The 25,846-nt window shown below is 56.4% G+C and overlaps 1 protein-coding gene across 1 annotated transcript; it reads left to right on the top strand.

Moving 5' to 3' along the window:
• The first annotated feature begins 2,278 nt into the window (after positions 1–2,278).
• MFI2 (antigen p97 (melanoma associated) identified by monoclonal antibodies 133.2 and 96.5) lies at positions 2,279–24,358 on the top strand. Its single transcript, XM_012639780.1, has 18 exons — positions 2,279–2,446; positions 4,197–4,351; positions 5,409–5,508; positions 7,731–7,913; positions 9,321–9,477; positions 10,726–10,793; positions 13,468–13,655; positions 14,113–14,293; positions 14,939–15,090; positions 16,629–16,725; positions 17,516–17,710; positions 18,415–18,571; positions 18,658–18,725; positions 19,979–20,166; positions 22,276–22,474; positions 22,941–23,010; positions 23,054–23,674; positions 24,142–24,358. The coding sequence occupies exons 1-18, from the start codon at positions 2,398–2,400 to the stop codon at positions 24,356–24,358; spliced, it is 3,045 nt and encodes a 1,014-aa protein (XP_012495234.1). The 5' UTR covers positions 2,279–2,397.
• The last annotated feature ends 1,488 nt before the right edge of the window (positions 24,359–25,846 follow it).

Raw genomic sequence — 25,846 nt, 5'->3', positions numbered from 1 at the left:
GAATGGCGGTGGGCAACACACCTGCCCTGCCCTCACAGAGTTCACCTTCCTGGCCAAGACTCAGCCCTGGCCATGCCACGGAAACTGCTCAGACTCGTCCCCAAATTCCGCGGCTCTTCTCGTTTCTTCCCCCTAAGCAGCATAAGACACTAGTAATGAAAGTTAATAACCTCCTAAAACTTAGCGGTTCACACTTAGAAATCATCCTCCATGTTCCAGGCCCCGTGATTAGTATAGACAGGAGCAAGCACCGAGTGCACCTTTGAAAAGCTTACACACAGACTGCTGCGTAGCCCACATGAACAGGGCTTCCCCTAAGGCCAGCTCCATAAGAAAAATACTTTTAAATAGGAAAAAAAAAAACACTTATTCACAAAACTTGCTCAATATATGTACCATTGTTCTCAATATACAAATTCCGACTTCTTACCCAATCAGCAAAAGTTTGATATCACATTATTTCTGCAAATGTTCACCATTCCTAATTTTCCCTGGGCATACCAGCCCTTCCAAATGTCCCCCAGAATAAAAGTTGTTGAGCTTGTTCTTAGTTAATCAAAACATTATGGCCCATAGACATAGAAAAATACAAATTATAGAATGCAAAAAAAAATGAATTTTTTTCTAGGATTCTGGGTAAAGGAGTTGTTCATCCACATTTTGCTGGTGCATTAGCCCCTACCTGCTGATGGAAGTTCTCCGCATCCTGTTAAAGGGCACCCCCCGCACCTTCGGAGTCCCCAGAGGCTGTCTTTAGCGCATTCCATCTTCCATCCCATGGCATCTACTACAGTTCCTCAGTTCCCCAATGAGCAAGCCCCATGCCCTGAATCCTTGGAGAGCTACAGCTGTGTCTTTGGCGGAGTGGAGGAAAAGAGCTCTTTGTATTTCGTATTATGGGGAAGGGTCAGGAGGTCCCCGAAGCAGACTTGCTTGGGCCCCAATCTTACCAAAGTGTTAGAGAAACCAGTTCCTTTAGTTTGTATGCTCTCCCGCCAACCTCGATGTGAGTCCACAACAGAAACCAAACCATCCTCAGAACTTCTGCTCCTCCACAAGGCTGTTTATGTGTTGAATTACTGGCTTATTACTCCCTCATTACATCCTACCCATTCCTTGGGCACACCCAGGTATGTCTGCACCCCAGAAATGACAGAATCCTGGCTTACACTGAGTCAATTCCCCACTGCACACAGGTATCAATACAAAACCACGTCCATGCTAAGCCTGAGCAAATGGGCCAGATGCAGATAGAAGGCCCTGGGTCCCAGACACAGCAAGGTCACTGATGAGTCACAGCTAAGAAACGACCCCCAAGAAATAAGGGAAAGACCTCACTGTGAAAGAGCTCACCCAACTTCTCAGGTTGTGGCTGTTCTGACTCCTTATCAGTGTCCCTTGGAGTTTTGCCAAAGGAATGACTCAGTGGGTAGACATAAATCCCGCCAGTAACCTCCAGGTTGCTCCTGGTGTGCCACAATGAGCCTTTTATCCTCATGGTCAGGAGGGCGAGGCTTGCTAAGGACACTTCTCTTTATTTCATCTTCTTAGGGCAGGCCACACTTTGAGAACCACTGGCCTAGAAAAATAGTCAACACACCCTTTCCTCCCTCACATTTTTCACTCTCTTCCTCCCCTCTTCTCCCTCTTTGTCCTTTTCTGCTTCCTCCAGTTCCTCTCTGGTCCTCTTCCCATCTTCCAAAGCATGAGGAGTGAGCTAGCTCTGCCGGGAACCTGGGCTCCAGCTCTGCCACTGACTAGAGCAAGTCACCCCCGCTCTTTAGGTCCAAGGAGAGGCTGTCGCCTAGACCGTGAGGTGCCCCGCGCCCAGCTCCTCCGCAGCCAGGAGGAATCCACCCGGGTTCGTGTCTGTGTCCCTCCTTCGTGCAAGGTGCTGGAAGGGAGGCCAGTGAGTGCTTTAGATGGCCTTCAAGCTTCCAGCTCAGACTCGGGATTCTGACCTGTTCTCCTTTCCAAATCTGAGCTTTTCCTTCTCCAGGCGGACGTGATATTTGGGATCCTTCTAGGGCAAGAGGAGGGGAGGATGCTCTGGAATGCGGGGCAGATTGTTGAGGGAAAGAGCCCGGGAACAGCTGTGCCAAGGTCCGCAGTGTTAGACCCGTCCCCCAGCCCCCGCCAGACGAGGCTCCAGCAGGGGGCGCCCGCGCGAAAGCCAAGGCCAGGCTGGTCAGCCCAGGTGTCCGGTCGCTAGGCCGGGCGGGGGGGTGGCGGGACCTGGGCCCAGGGGCGTGGACTCGGCCAGGGCACGCCCGGGCCGCATTTAAGTAGCTGCGGACCAGGGTGAGGAAGGAAGGAGGGAGAAAGATCCGGCGGCTGCTGACCCACTCAGACCCGGACCCAGAGCCGACCTGACCCCCGCCACCCCTGGACTGCGCCATGCGGGGCTCGAGCGTGGCTCTGTGGCTCTTCCTGGCTCTGCGCACCGGTGAGGCCCCGCCGCGCCCCGTGAGAGCAGAAGCCGGGGCGGGGGTCCTGGAGCTCTCCAGCCCGCTGAGCAGGGTCCCAGGGCTGGAAAGTGTGCCCCGAGTCTCCGGGGGAGGGCGACAGGGAAGGCGCGAGGCATGGCGTCGGGCGAGGACAGTGGAGGGAACTAGCGCTGACTGGGGCTGACTGGGATGTCTGGAGGGCTTCTTGGAAGAGGCGGCCTTGAGCTGGCCCTTGAAAAAGCGAAGCTTCAGATGCGCCAAGAAAAGGCGTGGGCTGAGGCGTGGTGGGGACAGCCTTGGACTGTCGAGAGGAGGTCCCGGAGGGTGGCTCTTGACGGGCGTGGGAACCCAGAATGGGACTGGGGGCTGCGCAGCTCACGCCTCAGAAGGGTTGGCGGGGAGGGGCACGAGAGACCGCCGCAAGACTGCTCCCGAGCGCCTTGCACTTGCGAGGGTGGAGGTGGGGGACGGAGGCTGGGTCCCCCAGCGTCGGCACCCAAGGGAGTCAGGGCCTGGACGGTGCGACACGGGACGGGACCTCGGGGAGCCGCTACCGCTTGAGGAGATGGAGTTCGCGTTAGGACTCTGGCCGCAGGAGGTGCATTCTTCCTCAGTCCAAAAAATGAAACCACACCCCACCGCCACTGCTCCCCGGCAGCGGGAGGGAGGCTGTGGAGGAAGCTGCAGTCCGGGGTGAGGATGCAGAGCACAGGCCTCCCTTGTTGGTGATCCGGTGCGTGGGGGCGAGTGCTGGGAGGGGCGTTTCCCCGAGCACAGGGCTCCGGCAACCCAGGCTGGGGCAGGGTGCGAGGTGGAGGAGCTCAGGTCTGCAAAGTCATCAACCTCAAGGAACTCTGGCCCCCTCCACTGGGCCCCCAGCCTGGGAGCTCTCTGGGACTCTAACCTGGTCAGTCGTGGGGCCCAAGCAAAAGTCCACTGAGGATCTGTGTCTTGGGCTCTCTACATAGGCTTGCTTACAACACAGAGGTGGGATTTTTCATCTGCTTTCTCAGGAGATGAAACAGACTCAGAGACGTCAAATAAGCTGCCTGAAACCACCAGCTAGAGAGGCAGGAACCTGAACCCAACTTGCTGACTCCTCAGCCTCCCCTCTGTGTGTCACCTTCCCTCGGCAGGACCCTGGCATTGTACCCACTGAGGGTGGGTTTGCAGCTGGCATAATCACGGGCGCTCCGAGAGGGCGCAAGGCTTCCCTAGGGCAGCCCACTCACAGCCACCGCATCTCAGCCTCATGTCCCAGTGCAGGAAGGCCCAGGGACACGGCTGGGTGAGGAAACCCAGGCCAGCACCCTCTTTTTGGAGGCCTGGAGAGGGGCATGAACTTGTCAAGTCACAGAGCCTGCTGGGACTCCCCAGCCTGTGCCCCCCAGCCAGTGCCCCTTCCACGCACCAGGCTGCCACTCCAGGCAGGTGAGCAGAGGTGGGGGTGGCTGAGAGCTCCCTGCACACCTTCCCGCTCCTCTGGAATGGGCCAGGTTCTGAGCCACTCCATTCGCCAACAGCTGAGTCCCTGGTCAGAGAGGCCCTGAGCACAGAAATACTATGGCCTCGCGCTGGGCTTTGCCAATGAACCAGGCCCCTTCCCTGTCCCTGGGCCTCAGTGCCTCCCCGTGGGAGGGCAGGGCTGTTGCAGAGCACTGGCTATCCAGAGCTGCTGGAGCCACCCTCCAAGGTGGGGCCACGGTCTGGGCGTGGCAGGGGAGCTGGAGCTCACTGTCCCCACCCCAGTGCTCGGCGGCATGGAGGTGCGGTGGTGCACCACCTCAGACCCAGAGCAGCAGAAGTGCAGCGACATGAGCAAGGCCTTCCAGGGAGCGGGCATCCAGCCCTCCCTGCTCTGCGTCCAGGGCACCTCGGCCGACCACTGCATCCAGCTCATCACGGTGAGTCCTCTCCCTCCCACCCCGCCCAGACAAGAGGGCTCCGACTCAGGAGGGAGCGCACAACAGTCTCATTCACTGGGAAAGGCGGCGACCTCCCCCTGCCACGACTAGACGATAGGATCTCCTGAGTTTCCCGACAACAAGGGCCAGTTTGTTTCCAGCAGGGCCCAGGCCAGGCAGTGGGAGGCCTCAGGAGCGCCAGTGCTCAGCTGGGCGCCAGTGGGGAAAGGTATCTGAGAGGCAGGATTTCCCTTCCACAGTCCCCTGCTAGAGCAGGGACACCACCCACCCCACCACGGTGACCCTTCAGTGGCCCAACATTATTCTCTCTGCCATGAGGCTTTCCAGAATGGGGCTTGTACGGTTTCTGGGGAAGGAGGAGCAAGGGCCGGAGAAGGCCTGAGTGGCAGGAGACCCACTACACTGGCACTGACAGTCTTCAGAAGCAGGACAAGACAGGGAGAGTGCCTCCGGGGCAAGCAGGAGGATACCTGGGCTTTCATTTCTGCTCTGCCCCTCCTATGACCCCAAGACCTAATCCAATCATAGGGCCCTGGGTCAGGCTCCACCGTGAGGGTGGAAACCAATGACATTGAACTATAATTCTGTCCATGGATCCCATGACACACTGATGGTGCACTGCCATTTGTGTCTGAAAATAAAAATGAAAAAAATTAAAGAGGGCATTTAGGGGATTCATAGACTGCCTTAGAGAAAAAACCAAGAAAACCCAGGTTAGCAGCAGAGGCAGGGGCTGAGAAACAGGAAAGTGAGGGAGACTCACTTTTCACTACATACCATTTTCTACTATCTGACTGTTTTTCACTCTGTATATCTATTATGAGTCCTATAAAATTAATAATTAGTATTTTTAAAAATAACAGAATTAGTAAAAGAAGGCGAGTCCTTGGCCTGGTAAGTGGGAAGAGCCCTGGGCCCCAGTTGGAGAGGGGCGTGTAGTCCAAGCCGGGACGGTGCAGACCACCAGGGCTTTGCAGGGTGTCCCTGAGGCCCTCGCTGAGTGGCCGGGCTCAGCTGGCCCACATGTTCTCACCAGGCCCAGGAGGCCGACGCTATCACCCTGGACGGAGGAGCCATTTACGAGGCAGGGAAGGAGCACGGCCTGAAGCCCGTGGTGGGCGAAGTGTACGATCAAGGTAAGACGGCGGCGTGGGGCAGAGAGGAAGGCCCTGCACCTGGAAGTCGGCGCCCCAGACTGTCCTCGCTGGGCCCGGCCCAGCCTTGCAGCCCCTGAGCTGGTCGTCATCCCTGTCCTCAGAGCAGTCCTGGAGTCGCAGCCAGACAAACCCTCTGAGAACCCCCTAAGTCTCCCTTGAACTCCCTGGGGACAGGAGCAGTAGGGACACAGAGAGCCGACCCGAGTCTGTTCTTCCTCGGGGAGAGCCCAGCCCCCTAACTGTTGCCCTCGAAGCTGTTACCGAGGAGCTGCCCGTGCCTGGTGTCACGCTGGGCGTGGAGCTGGGTGCGTAATTGCCTGGGGTGGGCAAGGCGTCAGTAATGCCCAGCTATCTGCAAACTTTCGTGCCTCTCCGTCAGAAGCAGCATGGAGTGAGGATAGGGCCGGGGGAAGAGGTGGTGACCAGGAGCTGCAGAGCCCAGCAGACTCGGGGATGAATCCCGGCTCCGTCCCTTCCCATGACCTTCTGTGACCTCGGGCAGCCTCCACTCCCTGGATTGTAAAATGGGGATAACAGTTACCTGCCCTGTCACATGGATAAAATGAGCCAGGGCGCGTGTCCGCCTGACACATGGTCTGTGCTGGGACATGCGAGCTCCTCTGCCCAGTCCGTGCGCCTCACACTGGTGCGCCTCTAGCTCAGCCTGCTCTTTGCACCTCCCCCCACCCCTGCTTGCCCAGTGCCCAGCCTCTGTCCCAGTCCAGCGCACTGTCGCCTTCTCCTCGCAAAGGGCCTCTCATCCTGCACTCCCAGAGCCCCGGCCCACTCCCGCGTGCCTCTGCTAAGGCGCTGCCCATCTGTCTAGTTAGGCCCGCGGAGGACACCCAGTCCTCCTCCTTGGACACCCTCCGGCACTCCACACTCCACACGGCTCTCGCTTGCAGAAGGCAGTGGCTGCGCACTTGTTGAATTCGTGGTCGTCAGATGACACAGACACAGTCCCACCCTGCAAACCAGTCAACCTTTGCACTCATGGGCCAGAAACAGCCCCGTCCCACGGGTCCCCTACACAGCCCTTGCCCTTTCCTTAATCCAGCAGCTCTGTTGAGCGCCTGCTACCTGCCGCTCATGAGCAGCGAGCTGTGAGCACAAGAGACGCTGCTCCTGCCCTCAGAGAGCAGGAGGCAGACAGTAAACAAACAGACACAGAAAAATGCAGTGACACATGCGAGTGCCAGGAGGAAAAGGACAGGCTGCGAGAGGGCAGTGCGGGGCGTGGGGAACCTGCTGAAGTGGAGCGGGCGGGAGGGTGCTCTGGGGAGGCCACGTCTGAGTTGAGCCCTGACAATGACTCCACGCAGGAAAGATCTTAGTGGCTCAAGGAACTAGAAAGAAAAAGGGCAGTGAGTCAGAGGGTGGTACCCAAGAAGCTGCTTAGGTTGGCAGGGGCCAGACTCAGGCGTGCAAGAAATAACACTGGCTTTATTCTCTAGAACTCAGCTTCCTCTGATCAGGGACAGCCCACCCCCACAGGGCAGTTTGTGTGCGTGTGTGCACGATGGAGGCCTCTGGTCAATAGTCCCCGTGGATGAGTCATCTGTGTCTTGTCTGAATGGCCCCTTCTGGGACACACTTGGCCCAGGGGAATCTTTTGCAAGGCCGTAGAGCCTTGCTCACCCCCCATGCATCCCACAGCCATTCAGGGTCTTGGTGACTCGGGACCACATTGCCAGTTCTCTCCGTGCCTCTGCCTCCCCACGCCCTCAGCACCAGGAAATCACCTCTCCTAATATGGGGGCAGCCCCTGCCCTGCTTCCCTGCTCCTCCCAGCCACTGTTTGTCCCAGAGCCATGGTACCATCCCCTCAACCTCTCCAAGTTCTCCTGAGGGCCTGGGCTTTTGGGAAGCAAAGACTCGCTGGCTACTTCTGCTCCGTGTCCAGCTACAGAGCTACCCTGACGTGGGCAAATGCGGACCCAGCTAAGCACCAGCTGGTCTGGGAAGGCGAAGGGGGAGTCAATGAATGAATCAACATTCCGGGATGGTATCTACATCATGGGGCTGGAGGAGGGCAGGGTCTCATGGTGAGACACGTGGCTGGCACCACTTGCTCTCTCAGTGAGGATGACGCCACGCACACACCCAGGTGCACACCCATGCGCCCTCTCCCGGGCAGGGTGGCGCTGCAGCTTCCCTGGAGGCTTCAGCTGCCCTCTCACTGCTCTCTTCTCCCCTCCTAGAGGTTGGTACCTCCTATTATGCGGTGGCTGTGGTCAAGAGGAGCTCCCACGTGACCATCAACACCCTGAAAGGAGTGAAGTCCTGCCACACGGGCATCAACCGGACAGTGGGCTGGAACGTGCCTGTGGGCTACCTGGTGGAGAGCGGCCGCCTCTCAGTGATGGGCTGCGACGTGCTCAAAGGTGACAGCTTCGGGTGGGCAAGGGGATCTCGGGGCTGCCCCCTCCTTTCCTCTGCTGTGCGCCTCCCTCCACTGGGGTCTCCTCCCACTGGCCTCACTGTCGCACCTCCCCCCCTTCAAGGTGCAGCAAACTCCCTCCTCCTCCAGGGGCCTTCCCTGACACATGGTCAGGGACTCACTCCCTCTGCTGTGCTGGCCAGCCCTGTGCTGCCACCACTTGAGTTCCTGGTCGACTGGCCCCTACGACTCCCACTCACCTGTCACCGGGCCCCACACGACACAGCCAGGCACAGGGCCCAACCCAAGGTGGGAAGGCAGTGGATCGCCACGGAGCGGCTCCCGCCTGGCGTGCACTTGGTATAGAAGTGTGTCCTCAGCTGTACAGGGTCAGAAACACTCTTCTTCCAGGACCGAACAGGCTGCTGACTTGTACCCGGAAGGCTCCCGAGTAGCTCATCAGCCAACCAGCCATGCAAACCAGCACGGCCACCCCAGGGAGCCTGGAAGCCGCCTCCTTTCACATGGCGGCCAGCTGTGGGTGGCTTATCAGTCACTTGGCATATTTATTACGTATCTGCTCCTGGGGCTGGCCCTGGAAGAGCTCAGTCTGGCTGAGTGACGAGCGTGGCCAACTGGCTCGGGTGCAGACGGCAGGGCGTCCTCCCCTGGCACAGGATAAATATTTGTGAAGGGGGTGGATTCGGGGCCCTGGTGCTGTCAGGGGCCCAAAAAACCATGCGGGTCAGCAGATCCTGGCCTCCTCTCCAGTGAGGGCTGGGATTCCACTGGGATTCCCTTCCCTCCCTGTGCTATCAAATTAATGATCTTCTTTAAGTAATTCTTTATTTTCCCCCTTTCATTAATAACATGTCACTGATTTGGAAATGAAATGCACAATGAGAACGGTATCTAGTTGATATTTAGTTATCCTGTGTGGTCATTTGTGAGTAAATGTTTTGTTCCCCGGAGCCATTTTTACATTTTTTCTTTTCTTTTCTTTTTTCTTTTTGTTTTTTTTCTTTTTCTTTTTTTTTTTTTTTGAGACAGTGCCTCGCTCTGTTGCCCACACTAGAGTGCAGCAGCGTCATCGTAGCTCACTGCTTGAGGGATCCTCCTGCCTCAGCCTCCCAAGTGCTAGGACCACAGGCCGGAGCCGTTTTTAGATAACAACAGCTGCCCGCTGCTATCTTGTGAGCCAAGTTTGGGAATCACTGATCTGATCCAGTCCCCAGTTTTTCTCAGGCTAAGCTAGAAAGTGAAGGGATTCTCAGAAGAGTCCAGAAGAGGTCCCTGCAGAGCCCAGGCCCCCTCCTGACTCCAGCCTGGGTCACCAACCTGTCCCTTAGGGGCCTGAATGGGGTCTGCAGAAAGTCCTGCTGAGTGACCTCTCTCTGCCTCCTTCCCACAGCTGTCAGCGACTATTTTGGGGGCAGCTGCGTCCCCGGGGCAGGAGAGACCAGTTACTCGGAGTCCCTCTGTCGCCTCTGCAGGGGCGACACCTCTGGGGAAGGGGTGTGTGACAAGAGCCCCCTGGAGAGATACTACGACTACAGCGGGGCCTTCCGGTGAGGGGTGCGGGGGAGGGGCTGCTGGGCAGGGAGGAGCTGAGTCCCCCGTGAGGCACTGGAGGCCACAGGGGCTGGGGAAAAACACCTTAGCCCAGAGAGGGCCTGGAGGGGAAGAGGCAGTGTGGGTTGCACCTCGTCAAAGCACCCTTTATATAGTTCTGTGCCCTGGTTAGTTTAAAACATCAAACTGGAATATGCCAAACTGGTTTGCTCATAAAATCAACATGTTTGGTACATTTAGAGAGGTGAAGGCTCAGAGAGAAGAAAATGGAAAAAACAGCCTTCTGGCCACTCCCATGTCCCCATTCTGGTGTCTCAGACCAGCAGGGAGGGTGGGGTTGGGGGGTGGCTTGACACTTGGGGCTGGCCCGTCTCTGCGGCCGGTTCAGGCTGCCACTTTGGATAAGTCCTCCATGGATGCGAAACCGAGTCTCTAACAGCTCATGGCCCAACTCCATCTGCCGGCAAGTGAAGAAACGTGCTCAGCAGGAATTGGAGTGGAAACTTCCTGAGTCCCTCTAGCTGCCTATGTGTTTCCACCTGGAAGCAGGGAAGCCTGCTGGGGGCCCACACTTCAGGGTGTGATCTGGGCCGATGCAGTTTTTGGCCCGAGAGAGAAGAAACTGTCCTCAGCACCTCTGAGCGGGAGACCCTTGCCCCTCCTGCACCCCTGAGTTCTCGGCCATTGCCTGTTCTCCGTGACTCTCGGAGCTCTCCCCTGTGCCACCTCTCCCACCCCAGCCCAATCCCTGCTTATTTCTGGCTGTAGGGACCCAAGCAGCCCCTTTGCCCGGCAGGCCCTGACCTGCCTCCTGCACTGGGCAGCGACATACAGAGAATACATAAAAGTCACAGTCCCTTCCACTCGGGAATTTTTTGGCATGGCATGAAAAAGTCTTCTGGTCCAATCCCCTGCCTGAGGGCAGAATCATCTTTAAAACGAGTGTCAAGGCTGCTGCTGATGGCAGCTGCCATAGGAGCACCTGCTCCACACAGATGGGCGAGGCTACACAGGGTCTATACCTGGTTCTAAAGGGTCTCTCATCCTCAGAGCAGCCCTGGGGGAGCTGCTTTCCCATCCCCAATCTCCAGGTGACAGGGACGCAGCCAGCATCTGGGGAGCTGGAACCTGGGTCTGCATCACTGTGAAACCTGTGCCCACAGCGGCCACCCCTCCAGCCCAGCCAGACCAAGAGAGGTGGAAGACGGGCAGGGCCCAAGGGGCTCACGGTTTCTCCTCCACAGGTGCCTGGCGGAAGGTGCAGGGGACGTGGCTTTCGTGAAGCACAGCACGGTGCTGGAGAACACCGATGGTGAGTGAGGGGCTGGCCCACAGGGTCTGAGCAGGCTCTCAGGCTGGGGCTGCCTGGGGCAGGGCCCCCAGATGGCAGGCCAAAAGCAGGCTCTGACTCTCTGAGTCTCACCAATGGAGTTCCCACCGCTCTGGAGGGCTGGGCAAGGGGGCTGGTGAGCAGCTCTGGCCTGCTCTGATTTATATATGGTGCTGGCTTCTGCTTCCACATGAAGCTGGGGGTTGCTTTTTACAAAGTCTGCAGATCTTTGCCCCAGATCTTATCTATTGCCCTTTCTTGGCTTCTTCTCCTCTTGCCTGGAGAAGCCATCCCTCCTTCCTGGAAAAATCTTGTTTAAGATAGGTTGGTGTTATATGTTGATCCATTACGTCATCATCATCTAAATATTTAAATTTTGAAATAATTGAGCTTTACGAAAGTTGCAAGAATAATTCAATGAACTCCCAACTATTCTTTACCCAGATTCCAACTTTTAGCATTTGGCCTCATTTGATTTATCATTCTTTCTATACGTGTGCGCGTGTGTGTATGTGTGTGTTCCAACCCACTTGAGAGTACATTGCCTGTGTTGTACACCTTGAATACTCCAGTATGTGTCTCCTAGGAGCAAGAGCATGTACACCCAGCCCTAGAAATCACATTCAGGAAATGTAACATTGACACAATACTATTCCCTAATCTATAGGCGATACTCCAGATTCACTCACTGTCCCAATTCTCTCCTTTGTAGCAATTGTTTTCAGACCCAGGACCTAATCTATGATCACACATGGTATTTAGTTCTTAGATCTCTTTAGTTTCCTTTATCTTGCAGCAGTTTCTCAGTCTTCGTTTTTTATGACACTGGCATTTATTTTATAAAATGTCCCTCCGTTTGGATTTGCCTGAACATTGTTTCTTTTTTGAAAATTGAGATATAATTTACATGCAACAGAATGTACTCTTTTTGAAATACAGTTCTATGAATTTTGCCAAAAACTTACAGTTGTATAACCACCACCACGATCGAGATATTGTTGGGACAGACCCCTCGCCCCAAAAGTTCCCTCATGCCACTGCCAGTTTATCTCCCTCCCCACCCGCCACCAACCACCACTCAGACTTTTATCCCTGTGGTTTTGCCTATTCCAGAATATCTGGTCATTGTCTTTTTAAAAAAAAACATTGTCTTTTGTTGTTGTTGTTAATCTCTGCCTTTTAAATCAGAAAGCCCAGCATGGAGTATGACCTCCATGAAGGCAAACACGAACCAGATTGGAGCAAGAGGAGAACAGGGATCTGGAAAGGGATGGAGCACAGAGGATGGTTTCGTGCAAAATGGGCACCTGGACGGAGGCCCAAGATGAGTCAAGAAGGAGAATTTGGAAGGCGGGCAAAGAATAGAGATGCATTGGGCTAAAACCAGTTTTTTAAAAATTTTGACATTAATCTAAGGAAGTAATTTTTTAAAGAGCATCTTTTTGCAAAAAGATTGATAAGAGGAAAAGAGTAGAAGTGGCATAAACGTCTCAAGTAGTGAAGTGACAGGACTTTCATCGTCCCTGGCCAACGAGAAACAGGAGTGGCCAGTGGAAGCACCTAAACGGCGATTGTCTCCTGGGAAGGGAGATGATCTAGCCAACAGTTCTGCAGCAGTTTAAAAAGGGAGGCAAGTTGGGGAGTGGGGAAAGAGTTGCACTGAGGAATTAGGAGTGCTATAAACCACCGTGCGGCATTAACGGCGACCTTTGTGGAGGTCTTCCAAAGTATTTCTCTGTTGTTTTTTGGATTTTGTTTTTAAATAGCTTAGCAGTGAAAGTTTTCATGATCCTACAAATTATTTTTCCCTTCCTGTTTCCTAGTACGGTTTTTTCCCCCTAGTCTTAATTCAAAAGTTGTAAAGATATTGTTAGGCAAGACTATCTGTAGTTTAGTCACAGTCCTTAATATTAGTCTTTTTAAGATTCTGATTTGGTGTCAATAGTCAGTCACTCTTTCAAATAAATCTCTTCTATGAAGAAATAAATGAGTTTTAGGGAAAGTTTCCAATAATGTATAAAAATTCTTGGTAGATGTAAGTGGAAAAAGCAAGTAGCACGCAAAAGTGCCTGACAACTGTGTCTTTAACCATGTTAAGAATGGTTAGAAAATAGAAAAAAAGGACTTGAAGGAAATACACCAAAATATTAATAGTTGGGGTTGTGGGCGAAGCTCTGGGGAGTTGCCCTTTTCTCCCTGGGCCACAGTTCTGGTAGATTCCATCGGGGTGTATTCCCACTGTGGTCCCCACCCACTACTCGGAGCCAAAATTAGCCCTGACAGCAGCAGTGGGTGGTTCATTCTAGACTCTCGGCACATTCATCTCTCTCATCCTAAGCTGCTCTTACTTTCTTACTGTTTTTATCTTGAATAAATAATCGTGTTTATACGTATTGTATTACTGTCAGATATCTCCAACCCATTTTAGTAATACAAGTTGGTGAGAGGTAAAAAATGTGAGTAGCTAGACACAGTCTCTGTGGATACCTGGTCTTACAGGGTGCAGCCACCAAGCTCTGCTCCTGCCGAGTCCTGAGTTCTCACCTCCATGACACTGGCCTCACCCCAGCCTCCCTCTCCTGGGCCTTCTGGGATGCCCTCCCTGAACCTCTTCCTATTCAGGAGTTGGTTCACCCCAGACTTCCTGTCTTCCCAGGGAAAACCCTACCCTCCTGGGACCAGGAGCTGCTGTCACAGGATTTTGAGCTGCTGTGCCGGGATGGCAGCCGGGCTGACGTCACCGAGTGGAGGCAATGCCACTTGGCCCGGGTTCCTGCTCATGCCGTGGTGGTCCGGGCTGACACAGATGGGGGCCTTATCTTCCGGCTGCTCAATGAAGGCCAGGTGGGCTCAGGGCCCCTGCACAGCCTCCCGGGTGGTGCTGGACCTCCTTGTCGCTCGCCAGAGTTGGGGTTCAGGGCTAACTAAGGCCAGGAGGGACGGGACCCAGAGACCCTCCCCAGGACAGATCCTGGCTGGGGATCCAGGCCTCTGCTTCCGCTAGTTTCACCCCGTCTGGACTGCGACTGCCCAGCTGGCCCTCAGCACCATCCACACCTGCGCCATCTGTCATGTGTCCAAACAGCCAAGTGCGATGAGCAGGGTGACCTAGGATGAACTGGCAGGGCACAGGGGAAGGAGACAGGGGATCAGGAAAGGCACCGAGGAGGAGGGGGCCTCACCCGGCCCAGGGACCTCTGGCCTGAGGTCACAGGAAGAAGGAGGTGGTGGTTGAGCCTGGGCAGGAAGGATGTGGCCTGGGAGCACCTCACCAGCCCCTGCCGCCCACCTTGACCCACAGCGTCTGTTCAGCCACGAGGGCAGCAGCTTCCAGATGTTCAGCTCTGAGGCCTATGGCCAGAAGAACCTGCTGTTCAAAGACTCCACCTCGGAGCTTGTGCCCATTGCCACACAGACCTACGAGGCCTGGCTGGGCCGCGAGTACCTGCATGCCATGAAGGGCCTGCTCTGTGACCCCAACCGTAAGTCCACCTGTCCCTTCTCGGGCATGGCAGGACTCTCTGGGAAAGTGGCCTGGGGAGGACACTCACCCAGGAGGCCCAGCATGTGCCCCTTGGACTCTGTGGGAACCTGTTGCTTCCACTTCTCTGCCTCTGGGGGTTTGGGGAGAAAGCAGCTCTGTGGTTGCACGACCCGCTGCATGGAGGCCCTGCTTGCTCAGGAGGTGGCAGCCGGGCCATCAGGGTCTGTCTTGGGAAGGGGATCCCTGCCCCTCCATGCAGGGGCCATCACAGCCTGTCATTTCCTCTCGCTCCTGCCTCTCTCCACCCAGGGCCATGGCCCTGGCTCAGTGTGTCTTGCTGGACTGGGCTTCCTGCCTTTAGCCCTGTCCCCATATAGCCTCTGCCTATAGCCAGGGAAACAGGTGCCAGGCGCTGAGTTAGATACGTGACAGCCACAGTCTGCCCCAACCTCTCACAGCCCCATGAGAAAGGTATGAGGAGGTGAGATCAGATGGTTAAATAATGTATCCTGGCCATACAGCTAAGAGAAAGACCTAGAATTTCCCTTGAGTCTGACTCCAAGTTCTCCCTACGGTGGCACCGGCCCCATGGCCCTGCCCCGCAGGGTGAGCCTGGCGGGGACCACATGCTTGCCCCACACAGGGCTGCCCCACTACCTGCGCTGGTGTGTGCTGTCTACTCCCGAGATCCAGAAGTGTGGAGACATGGCTGTGGCCTTCAGCCGGCAGAGGCTCAAGCCCGAGATCCAGTGTGTGTCGGCGGAGTCCCCCCAGCACTGCATGGAGCGGATCCAGGTGGGGGCCGTGCCCAGGTGGGCAGGCGGTGGCAGTGCCGGGGCGGTCCTTACCGTTCACTGGTCCCCTTGCCTCCTGGGGAGGGTTAGAATGTCTCCGGCAACAAGCCCTCAGAGGAAAGGGGAGAGGAAGGGCCACAGGGACCCACACCCCAACCAGGGGGACAGGCAGAGGGGGCTGTTTCCCCAGAGGCTGAGGAAGTAACAAGGTCGCCAGCTGGCTTGTGGATGATCCACCTCCCCCAGGGACCGACGGAAGCCTGTCCCTGTGCAGAGCTGAGCTCACCTGCACGTGAGGCTGACGGAGAAGAGGCCGAGGTGGAATAGAGGAAAGGGCTTAGGGGTGGAGGGTCTTTATTCCCAATGCCCAGCAGGCTGCCCTGTTATTCCAGGGGCCCCAGAGCAGGGAGAGATGCAGGGAGGGAGGTTCCAGCTCCCTCTAGGTGAGAGCCTCCTCTCAGTCTGAGCTCACAGAGGGTCAGCGGGCTGCCCAGGGGCCTGGGGGGAGAGGACCAGATGTCAGGAATTCCTCGGGACCGCAGCAAGAGGCTCAAAGACCCTCAGTTCTAGCTTCTGTGATTCTTAGAGATGGTGTCTAGTGTGGCCCTAACGCCCATTTCCTGTCCAGCCAGTTGCCTGGACTGTGGTCCAGGGTCTGTGTGTTCCCCCGAAACAGTCGGGAGGAAAAGGTGTGGGGGGTGAATGTCGCCACCTGTTATTCCAACGTGAGCACTTCATGCCTCTTCCCCAGTGGCGTGGGGCACCTGCCTGGGTTCAGGTATCCTCTCTCTCCCCCAGCCTCACCCCTTCCCTTGGGTTTGTCACACGACTATGGCTTGATTGCCAGTCAACCCCTTCGCAGGGTCCTGGGCCACCTCTCAGGAGGTTTCCGAATGGACATGTGGGGGGGGATGGGCAACCTGGGGTGCCAGACCCATCTTCCTGCCTCCTTCTGTCGGGCTATGTCCTTCATCCCTGGAGCCATCTTTCAAGACCTGGGTCATTCTTTAATTTGCACACGGATTTGAGAAACGTAGTGCACTCGTGCTGTGCACCAGCCCTTGGCTGGGTGCCGGAGATACAGTGCCCAGTCCTCTGGGGGCTGACAGTCCATGGGGAGGCCCCACACCAAGCATGAGGGCAGGGGTCATGCTATGCTTTGCTCAGAGCAGGGGCTCAGAGCAGGGACACACAGGAGACCCCGGGTAACCAAGCGCTGAAAGAATGGAGCAGACACCCAGGAGTAGGAGTCTGGCTGTTTCCAGCATCACCCCCAGTCCCCACCCTCCCTCCACACCTCCACCTTCCACACTCCCACCCCCCAGCCCCACGCTCCAAGCAGCCCTCCTGGGCAGGCGTCTGCACAAAGGGGAAGGGGCAGACGGGCAGGGGGCAGGATGGGGCACTCACGCCCAGGTTCCCCAGGGGAAGGGAGCCTGAGGCCACAAGCCCCAAGAGATCAGGCTCTGCTAATCCCCGGGGGTCCGGCATGCAGAACCTTCCTGGGGCCTCCCCAGTCCTCTCTTTCTGCTCCTTCAGGCTGGGCATATTGACGCTGTGACCCTGAGGGGCGAGGACATTTACAGGGCGGGGAAGACATACGACCTGGTTCCCGCGGCTGGGGAGCAGTATGCCCGTGAGTGCAGTGTCCACCGCCTGGCCGTGGCTGGGAGGTGGTTGGTGTTTTTATAAATATAAAAATGTGCCCCCTCAGCCATTTCTGGTTGCTGCCTGTCACCAGGCACACCCCTCCTGCCCCAGGCCTCAGTTTCCCCATCTGTTCAATGAACGTCTCTAAGGGGTTGGAAAACTTTCTGTAAAGGGTCAGAGAGCAAATACTTTAGGTTTTGCAGACCACAGACTCTGTTGCATATTCTTCTTCTTTTTAAATAACCCTTTGAGAATATAAAAACCGTTCTTAGCCTACAATCCAGGCCATACAAAGTTTGCCGACCTTTGGACTCCTGGTCTCAGCTGCCCAGCCCTGACCATCGCAGCCCATGGAAGGGGCCCTTGGGAGTACCCCGTCAGCTTATTCTCCTTCTCAGTGGCCTGGGTGAGGGCTTCGGCCTGTGTCCTCCTAAGCAGTGACCTCTGGGCCTTGGGTCCCTTCCACTTGGATGTGAGCAATCTCTGGGCTTAAAAAAATTCTTCTGTGTCTGTCAGCTATGCCACCACTTTTCTCCCAGGAGTGAGAAAAATAACACCTGGGTGGAAGGAAAGAAATCCCCTTGGGTGAGGAGTGGAGCCACATGGGCTGCTTCCCAGCGAGGGGGCAGGCAGGGCCCTGCCGCATTTGCTGCGTGGCCTGTGCAGCTGGGGCAGGCCTGCCCGCTCAGCAGAGAGACAGGAGGGAATGGATTTGGGGAAGGGCCCCGTGGCATTGGCCCCTGGCTCTCAGGCATGTGGTGTCCGTCTCTCCCCAGCGGAGGACAGGAGCAACTCATACTTCGTGGTGGCCGTGGTGAGGCGGGATAGTTCTTACGCCTTCACCTTCGATGAGCTCCACGGCAAGCGCTCCTGCCACTCGGGCTTTGGCAGCCCCGCAGGCTGGGACATCCCCGTGGGCGCCCTCATCCAGAGGGGCTTCATCTGGCCCAAGGACTGCGACATCCTCACAGGTACCACCCTTCAAGGGACACAATCTCGGGAGCTCTTCTTTGGGATTGGCTGTGGATGGGTGGCCAGCTCTGAGGTCGGGGACCTTGTTGGAAAGTGGCCAGCCTTCTGCAAAAGTGCCCAGGTATCTTCACAAGTGCTAATTTGGAGACAGAGGTGGAAACATTTGCCAAGCACCTACCACGTGCCATACACAAGGCCCTTGCCATGTGCTAAATCACTCAACATTCATGGTGAAAGGAAGGCGGTCGGAAGCTGGCAAGATCCTTGGGCTGACTGGCCACATACCTCTGCCCTGGCTGGTAACTCAAAAAAATAAAAACGTCTTCTTTTCCAACCACCGGCACTAACACACAAAAGGTTCTAAGGTTGGTCCTGCCACTCCCAGACAGCTGGGCAGTTCTCTGCTTGGAACAGAATAGCTTATGAGGTAGTGAGTTCCCTCTCCCTGAGGGAGTTCAAGCAAAGGCTGGGTGACTACTTACCAGAGGGTTCCTGTGTCTAGGCAACCTCTGTATTCCCCATCCCTGAGATCCTCCCAAGAGGGGACATGCCACTTGGAGCTGGATGGGGAGCAGAGCAGATGGGTGGCCTTGTACTGCAGGGCCAGGTGAGTGGGAAGATTTGTGGGGAAGCAGCCCCCATCTCCTCCCTGCCACCCTTTCTGCCACTGGCCCCTCATCACAGCCCTTCCCCTCCACCCCAGCGGTGAGCGAGTTCTTCAACGCCAGCTGCGTGCCCGTGAACAACCCCAAGAACTACCCACCCTCGCTGTGCGCACTCTGCGTGGGGGACGAGCAGGGCCGCAACAAGTGTGTGGGCAACAGCCAGGAGAGGTACTACGGCTACAGCGGCGCCTTCAGGTACTCGTCGGTGGCAGGCTGGGCTGGACTGCAGGCAAAGGCTGGGGCCCTCCTTCTGATGCCCACCCTGTCCTCTTGTGTGGCAGGTGCCTGGTGGAGAATGCAGGCGACGTCGCCTTCGTCACGCACACGACCGTCTTTGACAACACAAATGGTAGGTGAGCAGGGCTCTGGCCAGAGCAGGGCCAGATGTGTGCAGGGGGGCTATTCTCTGTCCCCAACACAATCCAGACACCAGCCAAGAAAATCACCAGGGGCCATGTGGTAAGAACAGACCTGAGGCCACATGTCCAGGGGTGCAGGACACATGACAGTATTTACTGGTCTGGAGTTCAAGTCCCTTTCCCACTGAAATGGTAGAGACTCAATTCTGGCCGATTTGGGGAGACCCCCTTCTGGGCATATTTACACAGTGCCAGGGTGTGTGGGTGCGGCTGGCAGAGATTCCCCTCGGCCCAGAAAGGCAGGCCTGCGGCCCGGAGGGGAAGGGAATTGGTCAAAGGGAAGCAGGATAGGCAGAGAAACACGGGCTGGTATTGCAAATCTTGGCCTCCGCCTGCCCGTGGAGGCCACCATCCCCAGGAGGAGCAGCCATGCGCTCCTGCATGAGCCGGTGCGGTCAGGGATGGGGTCGGGGAGGAAGGCAGGAGAGGAGGGACCCCCACCTCCCGGGCCACCCATTTCCCTTTTATCTGTAGCTCTCCTCTGGCCCACATGGAGTTCCTTCTGGGAACGGGAGGAGGGTTGATGCTAAGCAAAGGCATAAAGGCACAAAGGCGGTGTGATTCCCCAGAGCAGTGTCTTCTCAGGAAGCCCTGGGATGACCAGCTTCAGGATCACTGGGATGCAGGTTTAAAATGCAGATTCCTGGGCCTCACCCAAGACCTCCCGAATGAGATTCTTTGCCAGCAGGAGCCCTTAAAGCTGCCTCTTACATCCACGGGTGATGCTATACCCCCTCCAGTTTGAGAACTTCAGCCTTTAGAGGTGGAGATCACCCACCAGCTTCCAGAACTCACCCACCCCTCAAACCCGAGGCTGTAATACACAGATGGGAATCTTTGCCCGGGAGTGATTAAGAGCTTCAGTTTTCTCACCTGTAAAATGGGGACACTAATAGCTGCCCTGTGTTACTGTCATAAGGATCAAGCAGCTCTTGTGAAGTGCCTGTCACAGAGTAGGCACTCCGTAGTCCCTACTAGAGGTGGCTCCTGCTATAGGATTAGCACAGCTGCTTCTCTCACCTGACAGTGCCGCAGAGCACCTGGAGAGTGGAGGGTTGGGGAGCTGGCCAGATACTGCCACCTACCCCTGGTGAAGGATTTGGGGATCTAGGAGGATAGCAGCCTCCTCTGCATTCTCCCCACTGCCCCTAATGCCCCCTCTCTGCACCACTCTACCCCTCAGGCCACAATTCTGAGCCCTGGGCTGCTGACCTCAAGTTGGAGGACTATGAGCTGCTGTGTCCCAATGGGGCGCGGGCCGAGGTGTCCCAGTTTGCAGCCTGCAACCTGGCACAGATACCGTCCCATGCCGTCATGGTCCGACCAGACACCAACATCTTCACCGTGTTTGGACTGCTGGACAAGGCCCAGGTGAGCAGGGCAGGGGCCGCCTCACTGAGGGCTGGGCAGCAGAGGTGGGCCAGGGCCTGGGGGGCCTCAGTCTACCTGGTGCAGACCTCGGGAGAAACTGAGGAAGCCTGTGCGGAGATTCTATGACTTTCACTTACCTAAGGACATCCCTCCAGCAACTGTCCCCTCTGTCTCCTGCATCATTAATTTCTCCTCCTCAGCTGGCCCATTCTTCTCACCAACATACAAACATGCTATTATTTTTATCTTTAAAAAACAAACTAACCTTCTTGGTCTCACGTCCTCTTATAGCCATAATCCCCCTCCCTTTCAGAGCAAAACTCCAAACTGGAGTTGTCACTACTCTTGAGGTACCAATTCCTCTCCTTCTGGTCTCTCTTAAGGATGGAGACTACTCCAGACAGGCCCCTACCAGGGCCTGAAAGTGCCCTTGTCAAGGTCAAAGTGATCCACGTTGCTAAGTCCGGTGGCTGTTTCTTTGTCCTCATTGTACCTGACCTCCCAGCAGCAATGGCCATGGTCCCCTCCTCCCAGAAGCACTTTCCCCAGCTGGCTCCTAGCTTCCCACCTCTGCATAACTCTCCTCCCCCCTCTCTGGCCACTCCTCCTCACGCGCAAGCCTGTTGCCTGGCTTGTGGGTGCTAGAGTCCCCCAGGATGCAGTTCTCAGCCCTCTTCTGTCTACACCTGCATCCTTATTGACTCATCCAGATCCATGTCGTTAAATACCATCTACATACAGATGGCTTCTAAATTTACATCTTCAGCCCAACTTCAATCCCAAACTTGCATATTTAACAATTACCTACCTGCCATAACGACTTGTATTTCTAGTATAATAGGCATCTCAAACTGAGCAAGTCCAAAGTTGGAGTCTGATCCCTCCCGCAGCCTTCCCCACTTCAGTTAAGAACAACTTTAGCATTTCCATTTCTTCAGGAGTCACCTTTGTCTCGTGTCTCCCTCTCATATCCAATCCATCAGCAAATCCCATTGGCTGTACTTTCAAAATGCATCTAGAATTAGAAGCCAAGTTTTTTGACAATGGAGCCACTGGTTTCTAACCGCCCTCCTTCCCACAACTAATTTAGGCAAAAATTGCTCTTCTCCTACCCACCAGACCACAGAATTGCAGAGCTGACCAGCTCTCCAGGCCTGATCCGAAACTTTGAAATTGTGAAATTATGTACACTTTCCTCATCTGCCCCATGGATACGTCTAGCCCAGGAGTTCTTTACTCGAGGTCCCTGGGCCTTTCCAGGGGGTTTCTCAACCCCCTGAAGTATTAGGGGGTGAGGGGTGAGAGTCCCGTATGGGTGTGAATCCTGTGTGGATGAGCATTTTGGGGGGTCAAAGGCTGATGGCTTTCATCAGATCTCCAAGAGGATCCGTGAGTCCTCTCCAAAAAGACTGATAACCACTTGACCCCTTCTATATACAGCTGACATAGACATTTACCTGTGTTCTCTAGGTCTCCTTTATTTACACTGATATTTACAGTTCCTCATACTACTCCTGGTTTTTTAATAGCACTTTTAGGACTGTAGCCATAGAACGCTCACTCCAGTGATTCTCACCAGGGAAGAGAGCAGCGAGTCTCCAGGACACCAGGAGGGTGGGGCAGTAAAGACATTCAACTCACCTGTTAGATTGTGATCTAGCCAGAGAACAAGTCTCTCTCAATAAAAGTGTTTCGGTTTGTGGGAAAGGATACCTATAAGGTAGAGTGAGACAGCGTGGCGGAAAAGCTTGAGAAATGCTGAGCAGGCCTGGAAAAACACTCTACAGTCCCATCCATGCCATCTCTCATTTTTGGGTCTTTTTTCCTGTAAGTCTCATGCTTCAGTTCTGCACCCAAGCGCTGGTTTGGTGTAATGTTTCTGAATGACTCCTACCTTGGTGCCCATAGTCATAGCTTTCCCCAAACCCCTTTGCTGACAGAGGCCGGTCAGTTGTCAAGCTGATGACTTAAGTCAGAGTCTTGGTGCCCTGAAATGATTGCTCTGTGGGTCACCCTATGTAAAGCAATTTGTCCAAGCAGCGCCTGGGGAGTTGGGGGTGACCATTTGTGAGCCCAGATGAGCAGCGGGTCTGCCTGTGGTGCCTCCAGGACCTGTTTGGAGATGACCACAATACGAATGGGTTCAAAATGTTCGATTCCTCCAACTATCACGGCCAAGACCTGCTTTTCAAGGATGCCACGATCCGGGCGGTGCCTGTGGGGGAGAAAACCACCTACGGCGACTGGCTGGGGCCCGACTACGTGGCGGCTCTGGAAGGGATGCTGTCTCAGCAGTGCTCGGGTGCAGGTACGACAGCGCCGGGGCCCTGCGGCGTTCCCCTGGCGCGGATCACACCCTTTCACCCAAAAACCCTGGCAGAGCAGAGGGTGCCCTGGGTCTCGGGGAGGCCAGCAGAGGCCCCCATTTTACAGACAAGCAGGAAGTGTCCTGGGAGGGTCTCAGCAGGCGGCTGCAGACAATGACAGCAGGAACACTGGGCGCCTCTCCCAAACAGACCTGGATAATGAATTTAAATGCTAAAAATGATAACCCGAGAGGATTTGAGGCAACGCCATAAATATACATATAGTGTAATTTTGAAAGAAATGAATATGTAAAGAAACCTGGGGGAGAAAAATTGTAATTGGGTGGAAAGAGGGAGGCTGGAGCGACTTTCCTGCACAGAAATGTCACCCCCTAGAGTCCTGCGCACGAGCGCAGTGGCACCCGCGCTACGGGCGCCCCAGGCCTTAACTGTTGTGTTTGTCCCCAGCGGTCACTGCCCCAGGGCGCCCCCTGCTGCTGCTGCTGCTCCCGCTGCCCCTGGCTGCTGGCCTCCTCCGGCCGGAGCCCTGAGCGGTTCGGGGCGGCCTCGCCCGCGCTCAGACGGAGCCGGTTCCGCTGGGAAGGTCGTTTAACCCCGCGGCAGGGGAGGGCCCGGCAGCAACCTCGGAGCGCCTCGGGTCTCCGCCCCGCCCGAGAAGTTTCTGTGATTGCTTCGAAGCGGAATAAAGATGATGCTCGGAAAAGTCCCCCGACCTCGAGTTGGGCGGGCGCCGGAGCCTCCTGCGGGAGCCCCGCCGCCCACGGCCACCACCTGGCCCTGCGCTACCTGCGGCGCCGGCCGGGCTCGCCCGCCCCCGGGCTGGCGCCGCGCTCGCTGCCAACCGCCGCCTCCCGCCACCTGGAGCCTGCGGGCCCGCGCCGCGCACGGCCCGTTGCCAAGGAAACCGGCTGCGCCTCGCCAGCTGCCCCCGCTCCGCCTGGCCGCCGGGCCCCTCCTGGAGACACCGTGTCCACCACGACACCGGCCAGGCCCTCCAAGAAGGCGCGGCTGCTGGGCACAATCGGCCCTTTGTCCTTGTCCATGGCTTGGCGTGGCCCGGCCCGTTGCCCGGCGGATTCTGCGGGCTGGGGAGGGGAGGCGGCCAGAGCGGGACTAGAGGGACTAAACCGCAAGGGACCCCCCGCGAAGGCAATGTCCTCAGTAAGGAACCCTCGTGGGGGGTTAGTGAGGGGCTAGGGGCTGTAAGAACCGCTTGCTTGCCCTGTGCCCAGCCTTTCCTCCAGCTCTAGCCACTCCTGAGTCTTCCCTTCTCCGCGCGGTGATGCCGGGGACCCCTCAGCCTGGGCCTGGACACGAGTCAGCAGCAGCAGCCTCCTCACCGAAGGGAGTGGGAGGTGGCCCAGGCTCAGGCTGTGGGGACTTGCCATTCACTGGGTCACAGGAGCCACAGGCCCAGCTTCCTATTGGGGTGGCTCTGTACCCCACCCAGCCCTGCGTCCGCTGGGCCCAGGGGCCACTCACTGTAGAGGAAGGGCCCCCCCTTCCTGCCCCCGAGACAGTCAGCAGAAAGCGCCTAGAGAGGGCCCTCTCTCTACTCCATCTTGCCACGGTTGTCTGAGGAACCACGAAAAGTTTCCAGAACTGCCAACTCTTACTCTGAATTTTGCTCCCTTAAAAAAATAAAAAGAAGGAGAAGAAACAGGAGCAAGCAGCCCTCGTCAGCAGACTGGGAGCCGCGTGGGCCTGGAGCTATTTGCATCCTGGTCTGCGGGGGCCTCGGGGATGCTGATGACAGGCTGGTTCCTGGTGGCTCGCCCCCTCCCGTGGGCGTGGGGACGGATGCCTTCCATCTCCCAGCAGGAAGGAGGCCCTGGCAGCTCCTGGCCGTAGCCATGCCATCCTGAGGAGTCCTGGTCACCTCACCCCACTGCAAGGGGCCACAAGGAGCTGGGCCTCTGCCACCAAGCTTTGTACCTTCCTCACTGCAGAAGCCAGTGATTTTCTGATGATTGTTTGGTTTTGAAAGGGAGATTTGTGCAGCGAGTAGTGTATTTCTGCGTGGCCACCCTGGGCTAGTGTGCTGCCCAGGCTGTGACATCTCTGCTGTGAGCCACTTAAGGTGTTGCCTGTGTGAGTGCTGTTTAAGTGACCTTCCATTGTCAGATGACAGGAGGGTCCACCGCTGTGTCAGTGCTAATGAAAGCTGTTGGTTTGTGTTTTAAATAAAGCCGAATGACCCTGCACATGCAGAGGCCTGGACCGTGAGAGAGACTTTCTGCTGCTGCTCTGTTTTCTTAGGCGCTCAAAGGCCTACCTCCCTGAGTCACCGCCCTGCCCCAGCCAGAACGGCAGATTCCATTCGGAGCTCTGTTCCTAGACTGCTCTGGGTCAGTGAGGCCCCTACTCCCTTCTCCAGTCTGGACTGGTTCTCCGGCCCCCACAGGGCCTCAACCCAGTGCATCCCAGCTGCCACCACCCCCTCAGCCTTTGGGCTATCCGCTCCTCTGGAGCCGGGTGCAGAGGAAGGTGCAAACTTCTCTGCTGCCCCCTGCCCCATGTCTCCAAAATAAGCCGCCCACACCTTTTCTGTGGCAAGCTTGCTTGCCAACTCACTGGGGGACGTGGGGGAGCAGATCTCTGAGAGTCCCCATGGTGGGCACTCTCCGGCCCATGCTGAGGTGCGGACGAGCCCCAGCTGGTCTTGGCCATGCGCTGCTCTCCCTTTGGGGAGTGGAAGTTCTCTCTGCCCCCCTCTCCCAAGGCTCCTGCCCTTCAGTCGCCCCCAGGTCAGCCTCCCTCCATTGCTGCAGCTGTCTCCCAGAGCTGGGTCTTGCCCACCTGTGCACGCAGGCCGTTTCCCATAAAGTCGGCCCAATCACCGTGAAGCCACACAGTGCCCCGGGAACCTGGGCAACCCAAGTTGACAGACTTGTCTCTGCATCACATGGCTTGGTCTCAGCTACCCAGTCACTCCAGCCCTCCTCATGCTGCCGCTGCCCCTCTGAACCTTTGGGAAAGGAGAGTGAAGCTCTGGGAGCTCGAACGCCTCAGCTGGAAAGTAGGCAGAGGAATAATACCTGCCTGCTGAATACCATGTACATAAACACTCAGCACCATGCTGGGCACGTGCTCACTGGCACTATTGCTGTTACTCCAGAGGCTGATTTTTTGGCTAAGTTTCAAGTTCCTGGGAGACATCATCCGACTGGCCCAGCGTAGCTTAGGCGTGTACGACCAGACCAGTCAGCTCAGGCCAGAGCAGGGTGTGTAGCTGACACTTGGCCACTGAGGCCCCAGAGGAAGAGGAAATGAAATCATTGGGGGCCAGGCAGCCATGCCCCCCAACCTCCCACAGGCTACCAGGCCTATTTTAGGAGATATTTGCCATTAGT

The sequence above is a fragment of the Propithecus coquereli genome, unplaced genomic scaffold, assembly GCF_000956105.1.
Source record: "Propithecus coquereli isolate 6110/MARCELLA unplaced genomic scaffold, Pcoq_1.0 Scaffold10, whole genome shotgun sequence".
Taxonomy (NCBI): domain Eukaryota; kingdom Metazoa; phylum Chordata; class Mammalia; order Primates; family Indriidae; genus Propithecus; species Propithecus coquereli.
This window is presented reverse-complemented; position numbering and strand designations above follow the sequence as displayed.